The 13,532-nt window shown below is 46.6% G+C and overlaps 1 protein-coding gene across 2 annotated transcripts in view; it reads left to right on the top strand.

The window, feature by feature from the left end:
* The window catches only part of Crybg1 (crystallin beta-gamma domain containing 1), a 196,368-nt gene that overhangs the window by 170,589 nt on the left and 12,247 nt on the right, over nt 1-13,532 (top strand). For both annotated transcript variants that reach the window (XM_063279640.1, XM_039099292.2), the window contains 8 exons: nt 377-412; nt 1,725-1,891; nt 2,962-3,088; nt 3,178-3,323; nt 8,298-8,424; nt 8,615-8,647; nt 9,950-10,062; nt 11,864-11,993. In XM_063279640.1, coding sequence (XP_063135710.1) covers nt 377-412; nt 1,725-1,891; nt 2,962-3,088; nt 3,178-3,323; nt 8,298-8,424; nt 8,615-8,647; nt 9,950-10,062; nt 11,864-11,993 — 879 coding nt within the window. The remainder of the gene's footprint in view (nt 1-376; nt 413-1,724; nt 1,892-2,961; nt 3,089-3,177; nt 3,324-8,297; nt 8,425-8,614; nt 8,648-9,949; nt 10,063-11,863; nt 11,994-13,532) is intronic.

Here is a 13,532-nt window from a genome sequence, read left to right as displayed (position 1 = left end):
TGACTCTTGAGATGCAAATTAAAACTATAAGAAAATTTCCTAGTGAAAAAAAACAAAGCAAAACAAACCAAGGGGCTTGGATGTAGCTCGGTGGTGGAGTGCAAGGCCGTGGGTCTGCTCTCTGCACACAAAACAACAAACCAACCAAAATCCGAACGGAAGCGCACACCAGGTGAGCACACCCACCAGGTCTCGGCTGTAGATGGTCTTGGGTAAACTTCATTTCCCTTTGACAGTTTCCGCATCATCTTAGGTAAATTAAAACAACCCATAAAGTAGTCACACTGTGTACTTCAACTACTGCGATAACACTGAACACTCTCGGTGGAAACTGGGTTGTTTTTTTAACTATGCTGTCTGTTTTGTTTTGTTTTAGGGTGGCCGTAAAGTTGAATTCCCTACAGATCCCAAGGTAAAAAGGAGAGAGAGAGAGAGAGAGAGAGAGAGAGAGAGAGAGAATATGAATATGAATATGAATATGAATATGAATATGAATATGGATGAGCGGGTGTGCGTCCAGAACTTGAGGGAGTAGGGGAGAGAGAAATTATTCTATGATCTTTATGTGCATGATGCTAATGTGACTTCCCCTCTAAATCTCCCTCCCGATAACCTTCAGGAAGAGGCTAATGGCACCGGCTATCTTAGCGTGGCCTTCGAGCTTCACTCTTGTATTAACTTTACCCTTCCTGGTTGGAATTGCTAAGTGCTGAGCCCATGGCTGGCAACACAGGAGAGTTTCAGCTTTTTGGCTATTCGGCATTGGTCTGGGGAGACTGAGCTAGGCCTTTGCCTGACGGCCATGTGTCCAGCTCCATCCCATGGCTCTCCCCGCCCCAGATGCACCGGCTACTGCTGTTTCCTACACCTGTCCCCTCCACCATGGTTGCCTTTGGAGTGTTCCACACTTTCGGTAGAAAGAGGGGGAGCCTAATGGTTTTTGTTTAACTGTATTAGTAGGTGCTATTATGTAGTTGATGTTTATATATGATAAGGAAATTTCATTCTGTATTCCAGGATTCAGTGCTATCGTTGTTGTTGTTGCTTATATTTGTCTGGTGTGTGTGTGTGTGCGTGTGTGTGTGTGTGTGTGTGTGCGTGTGTGTGTGTGTGTTGGCATGTTGTCACATGTGCCATGGAACATGTGAAGGGGTGTGTGTGTACATATGTGTGTGTTGGCATGTTGTGAACATGTGAGGGTCAGGGGATAACTTGGTGAGACTTGGCTCTCTCCTTCCAACACGTGAGTCTGGGGAGATCGTACTGAGCCTCGCTGAGCCGTCTCACTGGTCCTGCTTTTTTTTTTTTTTTTTTTTTGGTTCTTTTTTTCGGAGCTGGGGACCGAACCCAGGGCCTTGCGCTTCCTAGGTAAGCGCTCTACCACTGAGCTAAATCCCCAGCCCACTGGTCCTGCTTTTGCTGAGGCAAGGCAGACTTTATTTTGTAGCCCCTGGCTGGCCGTAGACTTGGGCTCCTCCTTCCTTGTCCTCCTGAGACCTGCGATTGTAGGCTATACCACTGTGTCCAGCTTTTGTTTGTTGTTGTTGTTTTCTGGCTATGTCTCGTGGGGGATGGAACCCAGGGTCTCACACATGCTGGGTAAGAGCTCTACCAAGGAGCCACACCCCAGCCCAAGTAAGCGCCATTGAATGACAGATCCGATGTCGAGCTGTTTAGCTACTTAACTTCTCCCAAACTATTGGCACATCTCACTTCCATTGCAGGTAGTTATTTATGAAAAGCCTTCCTTCCAAGGAAGGTGTATGGAGCTAGAAACGGAAATGTGTGGTTTGGTCACGGAAGGAGGCGAGACAGAAGAAACAACCGGGAAGGAAACAAACGGAAATGTGCCCTTTACGTCGGTGGGGTCTATGAAGGTTCTAAGAGGCGTGTAAGTAGGAGGGGCGACCGGGAACAGTTTCTCTTTCTCCCTGATGGAGTAACAGATGCACCCTCTTTCCCCAAAGACAACATTCTTGGTTATAGTCTGCTGATCTTCTGTGGAGAGTAGGGATTCGTGAGGACTGAACCCCAGGGTGTCACACATGCTGGGAGGGACATGAGACCGTGGCTGGAGGGTCTGGTGTGGAGCTCATAAAATTGTCTGTGCAGATTGATTTTTAAAGTATCATGTTCCAATCCAATGAACCATTTATTAATTTTCATGAATTTTATAATTTACATTAATTTTGAATTTTATAGACCTTGCACATTTCTAGTAGGAGTATACACACTGACACCATCTTGTAAATAGTCAGAAGTGTGTAGAGTTTGTCATTTTGCTTGTTGAGTTTCGTTCTAATTCTCTTGTTTAATTATCTATCTTTATTTTATGTGTATGTGTGCACCGCATCCGGGCAGTATCTGAGGAGCCTAAAAGATGGCATCAGATCCTCTGAGCTGGAGTCGCAGTTGTTAGCGGTTATGGGATTCTCTGCAAGAGGAGAAAGTGCTCTTAATTGCTGAGCCATCTCTCCAGCCCCCCATTTTAATTATTAAACGTAACACAACCACACCCCCAAGTGCATACACACACACACCGCACACAAAAGCACACACATACACACATACACACCACACACACACACATACCACACCACACACACATACACACACACCACACACACACATACCACACCACACACACACACACACACACACACACACACACACACAAGCACACACGTACACATAGGCATACACACGCCTACACACAGCTCCACTCCTTTACAGAGCTCTCTGTAAAGAGAGTTCTTAGTTTCTAGTTCTTAGTTCTTAGTTTTTCTCTGAACATCAGATTCTCTTACACATCAAAGGATTCTAACAAAGACACATAAATTTACATGCTGCCCTTTGTAAACTCAGAGAATTTCACAAGTTTGCATAGAATGCCAACACTTGTATTTGTCAGGAAGGCCAGCACTGAAATGTCTGACAGGCCACTTGCTCCTTCTCCTGTAGCTGGGTTGCGTACGAGAAGTGTGGCTTCACCGGCCATCAGTACCTGCTGGAAGAGGGAGAGTACAGGGACTGGAATGCCTGGGGCGGCTACAGTGCAGAACTCCAGTCCTTACGGCCCATACTAAGTGTAAGTTCAAGAGAAGCTCGCAGCTAGTGCGTGGCCTTTCGGGATGCTGAGCGGCTACCCTTTACATTTGAGTCTTTCCGTCTCATTAGGATTTCTCAAATGCTCACATGATCATGTACAGTGAGAAGAACTTCGGCTCCAAAGGCTCCAGTATCGATGTCTTAGGAATCGTTGCCAATTTAAAGGAGACGGGCTATGGCGTGAAGACGCAGTCAATCAATGTTCTGAGTGGCGTGTAAGTGAGGTCGTTCCACCAGGATGTAAGCTTGGGGTTCGCTAGGGTTTCTGTTTGAATTAATGGTCTGTGACCCAGAGTCAGTCCTCAGGAAATATCTCACAGGTAAACATTAATTCGGGGCCTTGGTATTTACAGCGGTGCCACTTTCCTGGCTGTTCTGAAAATATTCTGATTATAACCCTCCCCGTACTTGGAGCAGGCTCTTGGGTGTCATGGTAGAAATATGCGGACCTGCTGACCGTTTTCTGAATGAGTGGATTGTTACTAAGCTGGCTCTGACCTTGAGGTTGGGCTAAAGTCCCATTAGGCTCCCCCATAGTGGCACACCTATTGGTGGTGCTTCACTAGTATTTTGGCGTAAAAACTACTGTTTAGACTACTACCTAGCGTAGATGGAGTCTGGTTGCTGGCACGGCTGACCCGACCTTGGCATCTGCCTACCCCAGTCTGCTGGGATGCTGGGATTATGGCGCCCACTGCTTTTACCAATACCAAGTCTTGACTGAGACATGACTCTGAGGTGGAAGTGACGGATCAAGCGTGCCAGCCCAAGAGATAGAAACAGAACTTATTGGCTGTACAAAGTCTGGAGAAGAGTTTGTTTCAGGCCAGGCACAGTAACACAGAACTGTACTCTCAGCACTCAAGAGGCGGGGACAGAAAAACTGAGTTCAAGGCCACACATAGTGGGATCGTATCTGAAAAACAGTAACAATGACAAGACCAATCAAACAAAAGCGTTTTGCTGCAGGCATGGCTCGATATCTGGGACCAAGCAAACACTCTCACCTGGGCTGTGGCTTTCCCCGAGGTGGGCCTCTTCACCTGTGGCCCTCAGCCTGGCTGGCTCTCTTCTCCCAGCTCACTCAGGTTCCATGTTTGACTTGGACTCCATGGTGTGGGTCTGTAGTACACGCCTGGCTCTGCTGCTGTGCTGTGCTGTGGCTGACCTAGGGTCGGTCCCGCAGTGGGTATGATTGAAACATACGGCTCCCCAGGAGCTGATGTCAGATCTCTTCCGTAGGGAACTGTTCTCATGATCTAGCTGGGGACCCTTCTGATTTCTTCTAAGTGATAATGTTATTAAAGGGACATACGAAGAGAGCTGACATTGGTTCTGTGGTAAGCGGTTGGTGTTTGCCTACTGAATCTGACTGGCCCCAACTCTACTGCACTTCTGCAGGCCTCCCCCAAGAGCCTGGCCAATCCAACACGTCTACAGTAGAAAACACTCCTGTTGATAGTCATTACGTCATTGGGTAGGTTGTCACTTGCAGTATCCCTTCGGTGACATGGTGTGATCATAGCTGCCCATCTACCAGAATTGGGAGTTGTCTGAACATGTGGCAGAAGCCACCGGAAACAATATGGTGGCTCTGTGGCTCTGCAGTACTTCAGATCATGTTTGTCATTGTTGGGAAAGGTCGTAGTGAGCCTCTCAGTCTTGGAGAAATGGTCACCAGGTATCCTCGTTCCTTAGTCACAAGCCAGCCGGTCATCTACCCTCACAGGGGAAGCTGGAGGAGGCTGGGTCAATGTTGATGCAGGATAAGTTAGCACAGCACGCAGTGCTCTGAGCCTGTCTTCCTCCCTCCTTACCCATGCTGCAGCTTTGTCGGTCTCCTTCAGTGGGGGTTGGACTTTCTTGTTTCTATTTTTAGTCATTCTTAGTTGTATTTCCTGCAAGAGGCTTTTTTTTTCTTATTGTAACAGTTGAGGTTTGGTATTGGGGGGAAGTAGGAGAGAAGCACAGTTGTACACATATACACCACATACACACTACATACATACACACATACCCACATACATACTACACACATACACACATACACACCCACATACATACACCACATACACACTACATACACACATACCCACATACAATATACAAATACCACATACACACTATATACTTACATACCCACATACATACACCACATACACACTACATACATACACACATACCCACATACATACACCACATATATACATACATACACACATACCCACATACATACACCACATACACACTACATACATACACACATACCCACATACATACACCACATACACACTAATACTTATATACCCACATACATACACCACATACACTCTACATACATACACACATACCCACATACATACACCACATATATACATACATACACACATACCCACATACATACACACTTACCCACATACATACACCACATACACACATACACCACATACACACTACATACATACACACATACCCACATACATACTACACACATACACACATACACCACATACACACTACATACATACACACATACCCACATACATACTACGCCCATACACACATACACCACATACACACTACATACTTACATACCCACATACATATACCACATATACACTACATACATACACACATACAACACACAAATATCACATACACACACCATACATATACCATATACACATACATACACCACACACATACACTACACACACACCACACATACCACACATGCATACCACACACACACACAAATACCACACATGAAATATACATATACAACACACACACATATACCACACACACACCACACACATTCAGACACACATGCACACCACACACACACAAACACTGAATATGTACCACAATAGACAGCACACACACACACACACACGCATGCGCGCGCACACACACACATTCAGACACACATGCATACCACACACACAGTGAATATGTATCACAATAGACAGCACACACACACACAGACATTGCACATACACACACACACACACACACACACACACACACACACACACACCTACCCCTGTTAGTTTAACAACTACCAACAAGGACCTGGGAGGGTGGGAGGGCTCTGCGGGGCATGCGCCTGTCCTGGCTACAGGTGATTCTTCAGAGGTCTCTCTTCACGGGTGCTTCCTCTCCTGAAAGTCAACCCAAAAGGCTTGAAGCCACTGGTGCTCAAGCTGCCACAGGCCCAGAGCTCTGAGATGTGCCCTGTGTTCTTTAATTACTGTTTTTGTTTGCAAGTTCTGGTGTTTGTGGTTTACCTTAGGAAGAGGCACCCATGGCTGGAGCAGGGCTCTCTGTTGTGGTTGTCATTGCCCCGCAACCACAGGCTTACCTGAGAGATGTGTGTGACGGTGGCCCTGAAAGTCAGCTGTGCCCTGAAGCATCTCTGGTTCAGCACAGGGCCCTGGACAGCTCCCTCCCCCATAACCGAAGACACAGTTAAGGGACCCCTGTCGCACTCCTCAGAGTTAACGTCAGGGCCACAGGGAGATCCAGGCCTCTAAACTCCTCACCTCGCAGGATGCAGAAGTTGGAAAACCTGCTGGTTTGAGATTTGGGGAGGGGAAAGGCTTGTTTTCTGAGAGAGCCGGGTCTCAGTTTCTGCCTTGAGGTGGCCAGAGGTGAGCTTTTGGATGTTAGCGCTTTAGTGTCTCCTGACCAGTTAGTTTCTGAAGTGTTCCTTTTCCTCTGAGTGGTTGTTCTTCTCGTGGGGATGCTTCAGTGGTGATACAGACACCACGAAAACATGGCGGGCAGGTCACAAAGCCTGTGTTCTGGCCTTAACTGAGGACATCACTTCAGACAGGTCTCCCACCGCGCAGTGTCACAACTGGTAGTTACTTGCGATGCTCCTCCGTCTTCCAAGCGCACAGGGGCTTTGTCTCCTTCCATGTGTGAACTCTTCTCGTCTGTCTGGTTCCTGGCACATGCGTGGCTGATGGGAAGTCAGCGTCTGCTGTACAAGAAAGAGGAATGGCTTTCTGTCTGTGAAGTGGGCGTGCCAGGAATCCTCAGGAAATGTGATGCCATAGACCTGGAAAGTTCTGAGGGTGACGTGCGTGTTCAAATTGTGAGCGAATCATTCGCATGATTAGTTAGCTGTAGGCGACACTGAGGATCTGTTGAATGGAATAGAATTACAAAACTTTTTTCCCTTCAAAGAAGTCCCCTTTGCACAGGACATGGTGGCTTCACTGAGTGGGTTTGACTGATTGCATCTTTCTGAGGTCGCTGCAAAGATGACATGGGAACATTACAAGTGATGTGAGCTTGGTACCTCTGGGAGTACCACAAGTGATGTGAGCTTGGTACCTCTAGGAGCACCACAAGTAATGTGAGCTTGGTACCTCTAGGAGCACCACAAGTGACGTGAGCTTGGTACCTCTAGGAGCACCACAAGTAATGTGAGCTTGGTACCTCTAGGAGCACTACAAGTGATGTGAGCTTGGTACCCTGGGAGCACTACAAGTGATGTGAGCTTGGTACCCCTGGGGGCACTACAAGTGATGTGAGCTTAGTACCCCTGGGGGCACTACAAGTGATGTGAGCTTGGTACCCCCGGGGGGCTGGTTCAGCTTTGTTTTCTCTAGAGTTAAGTTGGAAATACCATTTGGAAAAAGAAATGCTTTTCTTTGTTTCAGGTTTTTAGTATTCATTCTGATTTGTTATATAGGAAGCATAGCTTCCTGTTAAGATCTGTCTGCAGAAAACTATGTTGAAAAAGTTCTTATTTAAAAAAAAAAAAAAAGAAAGAATCAGACTCCTTTTTTTTTGGTTCTTTTTTTTCCGGAGCTGGGGACCGAACCCAGGGCCTTGCGCTTCCTAGGTAAGCGCTCTACCACTGAGCTAAATCCCCAGCCCCCAGACTCCTTTTTAAGATCCAGCGTATTTCCTTGGCATGAAAATAGGGGGAAAATCACAACACAAAATTATTCTCATAGAAATTTAGTATTTAGAAGCACCAAATAGTTTGCGTCGAGACATTCTTTTGAACATCGTGTGGATTTGACAGATAGAAAAAGTCAATCTGCCCCTAAATATTAATGGAGAACAGAAGAGAAATGGGGTCTGAGCAGCACAGCACTCAATGGGGTGTGTGAGGTAGTAGTTTCATATGTAAAATAAAACCAATGGTCACCAGGGTTGTGTCTCTGCAGGTGGGTAGCCTACGAAAACCCTGACTTCACGGGAGAGCAGTATGTCCTGGATAAAGGTTTCTACACCAGTTTTGAGGATTGGGGAGGCAAAAATTGTAAGATTTCTTCCGTTCAACCCATATGCCTGGTAAGGACTTCATTCTTATGGGGACTTTACCTCAGCCCGGGCTTCCCTTCACGGCTTCTGGTTTGTGTAACGACTGCTACAGAAGATGTTCTGGCAGAAGTTTAGCAGTAATTGTTAATGAAGAAGAAAAGAAATTTTAACACAACTTCTTTAGTAATCATTTTTTTCTCTCCTTTTATACGATGCTTAGGATTCTTTCACTGGTCCGAGGAGACGAAATCAGGTAACTTTTTAAAAATATGTTCTATATTTGGGACACAAACACAAATTCATATTGTGGACTCTTCATTTTCCATTGAAAAAGTGAGCGTAAATGCCAGGTGTGTGGGGCGCTTTGTGAATTTTACCCATCCTTAATCCTGAAAACATTAATGGCGGTGCTCAGTCAATGGCAGTGACCCGTGTCTAAACCGTTATACAATGCTTCTGTAATAAAATACTGGATTTAATCTCATTACATGGAATCAGTTTCATGACTACACATAAGTCAGCATGTGAGGTAGGAGCACAGGGTTATCTCGGCACATTATAAATGCGTCCATGTTTGCTGTGCACACATTGTATGGTGTCGCCCAAGCCTCTGTGCTGCTGGCTCCCGGGTCAGTTTCGCTGCTCCTTTTGTTATTTAGGCTTAGGATGTTATTTAGGATGTTCCCACAGCCATAATTGCACAGGCGCATGAATGCCACTGTAGTCTCTTTTATTGGCATAGAGATATTCTAAAAAGTCAGCAAGTATCACCCTTAGAGAGGGAGGGAAACTGGACTACATGCTCGCTTCCAAAGCCGGTCTGTTGTCAACGTTAGAACCTATGTACAATTACTTTTGGCCACAGTAAAGCCTTAGCGTGCCTCACAGCTTGTGACAGCAGTGTCTTCTTTAGAAAGTTGTCTCTGTTGTCCCGCCGGCCTTGGATGCCTCTAAATTAAATACTCCCAGATGGTCCAGCCAACCTGCTGATCGTTAGTTATCTAGTAGAAAATTAAAGGATTTATAAAATTCGTACCAGCTTTACTATAACAAGAGTTAGCAGGTCAGGTCTGGGTCATCATTTAAAGAACTGAGCTGGGCTGGAGAGATAGCTCAGAGGTTAAGAGCACTGTGTGTTCTTCCAGAGGTCCTGAGTTCAATTCCCAGCAACTACATGGTGACTCACAACCATTCCGTAATGAGATCTGGTGCCCTCTTCTGGCCTGTAAGCATACATGCATACAGAACGCTGTATACATGATAAATCAATCTTAAAAAGAAAAAAGAACTGAACCAAGTGGTGCAGAGGTTAAGGCACTGCTGTTCTTCTAGATTTGATTCCCAGCGCTCACAGGGCGGCTCACAACTGTCTAACTACAGCCCCGGAGAACCTGACAGACATCCTCTTCTGACCTAGAGAGTCACCAGACGCACGGGTAGCGCACAGACACAAATATGCAGGCCAAATACCCATATACGCAAAAATAAAAAACCAGAAACCAGAACACGGTCAGGCAGTTAATTTTGTGTTTCTCTTTCCTTTTCTTTTTGAAAGATTTGCCTGTTTTCAGAACCACAGTTCCAAGGTCAAAGTCAAAGCTTTGAAGAGACAGCAGGTCAAATCGGTGATTCGTTTCAGACCAAGTCTTGCAGAGTTCTGGGAGGCAGGTAAGCTGACAGCGAGGAGCAGAGCAGATCAAGAGGGTAGAGGACCCAGATGTTTGCAAGTCTGCGCTGGCTCCTGTGGGCGGCTGGCACTGTAAAACACCAGTTGGCGGGAAGCTTGCCTGTAGCATCTGGGGCCAGAGGTCAGAGGATGCACATGCCAACAGGGCTGCAGAAGCTGAAGGGTGACCTCAGTGTGCGGGAGGAGTCAGACCAGTTCTATGCGCTCTGCCTGCTGCCGCAGCATCTGTAAACGGCTGGATCTGGGGAATCGCTTCGGTACCTCCCAAGGCAGATTTTTTTTTTCTTACAAGCAGACAGGAGTAGGGTCAGCACTCTGCATGGTGGGCAGGTGGGGGTCACACTCTGGCTGAGAGGACTTGTGGTAGGTAGCAGAAGTGAAGTCAGCCTGAATTAGGCGAGGGGAGGATCTGACTCCCTGTGGGCAAATACAGACTTTGATGGATCCATAAGAAACAGGGGTGGGGCTGTGGGTAGGCAGTGAACCAAAGTGCTGTGCTCAAAGCAGTCATCTTATGAGAGCTTTATAAGAAGGGGAGAAACTGAGGAAGCCCATAAAGAGGCCAGGAATTCATCCTAATAACAGTAGCGATGGTGCCTTTAATATTACAGTCCCTGTGGTTCAGTGCACTGGCTTTGTGTCAAGTACAGACCAAGGGAGGGGAAGTGTCTCAGATTCTTGGCTCACCCACCTACCCCACCCCAATCTTCTTCTAACCTGCTTCATTTCCTACAGCCAGACATACATGTTTGAAATTGTTTATCGTCTGTCTGAGCTTGCCGCAGTAACTTCAAGGGAGCAGGGACAGTGCCGCTTTTGAAATGTCTTGAGCAATAGGACAACGCCGGCATGCAGTCAGTCCTCAGTGAGCATCTGTTAAAATATAAAAGCATCAGCAGCGTTGGGGGAGCCCAGGACCCAGGTGTTAGGGACAGAAGGATGTTTTCAGTAAACGTAGTAGAGCCCGTCCCGGTGGCTCGGGCCTTTAATACCAGCTGTTTGGGAGACTGAGGCAGGAGGATGACAGGTTCAGGGGCCTGACTAGGCTACTGATGAGTGAGTTCAAGGCAGCCAAGAAACTTAGTGAGGCACTGTACCAAAAAATAAGTAAATAAATTAGTTAATTAATTACACAAATAAAGAAGAGGAGGAGGGGGAGGAGGGAGAAGAGGAAGAAGAGAAAGAGGAGGAGGAGGAGGAAGAGGAAGAAGAGGAGGAAGAGGAGGAGGAAGAGGAGGAAGAGGATGAGGAGGAGGCCAGCTGGGGGTGCGACTCGGTGAAAAGCAGATGGCTAGGTAGCTCTGAGGACTGAAGGACCGTTAGGCAAGGGAGGGATCCTGGGGACCCTGGGCACCCTAGGGCATGTAGGTACACTGGCTGGGAACACAGTAGAAGGTTGAGGGGTGGAAAAGAAAAGCCATATTATTCATTTCCGCCAGTTAACCAGCTGAGGCACATTAAATTGCCATGAGATAAAATTCAGCAAACATATGCAGATATTTTTTAAAGAAAACCCAGTTAGCTAGAAGGTTTAGCATTATTTTATGGCCGGCACCTCTAAAAGTCAGGTTTTTTTTTTCTCAAGACAGGAACTTATTATATAAGTCTGACTGTCCTGGAACTCATTGTGTAGACCAGGCTGGCCTTGAATTTACAAGACCTGTCTGCCTCTGTCTCCCAAGTCCTGGGATTGAACTCATGCGCCATCGTGCCCGGCATAAAAACCACATTTCTTCAATACGATTACACGCATTTCACACCATGTGTCTGTTTCTCTTAAAGCTGGGTTGCCTATGACGGAGAAAATTTCTCTGGCAATCAGTACGTGCTGGAAGAAGGCCACTATCCTTGTCTCTCGGCAATGGGATGCCTGCCTGGAGCAACCCTGAAGTCTCTTCGCTTTATAGATTTTGTAAGTGTAAACACAGAGATACAGACAGACGTGTGCTGTTCACGTTGCTGACAGAGCAAGGAAGCCAGCGGCTAGGACTTCCTCGGGTTATAGCTGCACTCTACCCTGCACATATTATTGTTTTTAAATATTTACTTTTATTTATGGTGCATGTGTGTGCATGTACATGAGTGTGCGTGTTTGAGTGTGTGTATGTGTGTGAATGTGTATGTATGAGTGTGTGAGTGTGTGTTTGCGTGTGGGGGGGGTTGAGTGTGTATGTATGTGAGAGAGTGTGTGTATGTGTATGTGTATATGAGTGTGTATGTGTATATGAGTGTGTGTGTATGTGTATATGAGTGTGTGTGTGTGTGTGTGTGCGCGCGCGTGTGTGTAGCTGCCCTCAGAGGTCAGAAGAAGGCATCTGATCCCCTGGACTGGAGTTACAGGCAGAGAGAGCTATCAGAAGTGGGTACTGGACATTGAACTTGGGTCCTTTGGAAGAACAGCAAGCACTCTTAACCATCTCTTGACCCCCAGCTTTTGTGCACTTTATCTGTTAAAACCAGGTCTCTTACTTGCTCTCTCTGACTTCTTACTTGAATATTCATATATTCACATGCACAACCGCCATCTGCTAGTTTTAGGGCCCTCCCCCACTTTCCCCCATGTCCTCTCTTTTTCCATTCCTCTCCCCATCGTAGCCATGCTTTGGATATGAACACAGCTTGAATATTCTTGTAAAATGCATGTGTTTAAAAAGCGTGTAGGTAGAACCTTTAATTCTATACCATAATTACATACAGTTCTCACTCTTATCATTCAGTTATCAATGTTACCATTTCTGAAGAGCTGTCCTCCTTGTTGCTTGACCATCTAGTTGATGGACTGTAACTGTCTCGTCCTCTGCCTCCTCTGCTTCCTGAATCCCTGTGGACCTGTGAGGGAAGGGGTCCCCCGGGCTACCCAGGATGGACATGCTGCATTTCAGTGTAGACCAGCACTTCACTCTGCTGACGAGCCATGCCAGACAGGGCCATGTCAGACTGAGAGCTCCTCCCTCCCAGGCTGTCTCACCGTTGGCACTTTGGTCTCCTACACATGTCATTTGGGGTTTCTGTTAGCTACCTCTTTCCCTAGATTCTGCCTCTCATTATTAGTCTGCAGAAATTCCTTGTGGTTTAGCCTGTGATCACTATGTTGTTTTCCAACCCTGTATATGGATGGGTGCTTTGCCTGTGTACCACATACCAGGGCCTGTAAAGGCCAGAGGACGACATTGGATTCCTGGGAACTGGTACCATGGTTGTGAGCTGCCAGGCGAGTGCTATGAACTGAGCCAGGGTCCTCTGCAAGGGCAACAAATGTTCTCAATCACTAAGCCCTCTTTCCATCTACCCGGCTATCAGCTTTGTTCTGATCCTGGTGACAGTGTCCTCCTTCAACAGGACCTTCCGTGTAAGGTAGTCAAACTAATACATTAAATGGAACAAAGCCGGAAGATGATGCCCGCATACTCACGCCTAGGTGTGCCTACAGCTTTGGAAATTATTATTTGCT

This window comes from Rattus norvegicus, chromosome 20 (genome assembly GCF_036323735.1).
Source record: "Rattus norvegicus strain BN/NHsdMcwi chromosome 20, GRCr8, whole genome shotgun sequence".
Classification (NCBI taxonomy): Eukaryota; Metazoa; Chordata; class Mammalia; order Rodentia; family Muridae; genus Rattus; species Rattus norvegicus.
Note: the sequence above shows the minus strand (reverse complement) of the source record. Positions and strands in the feature narration are given on the sequence as shown.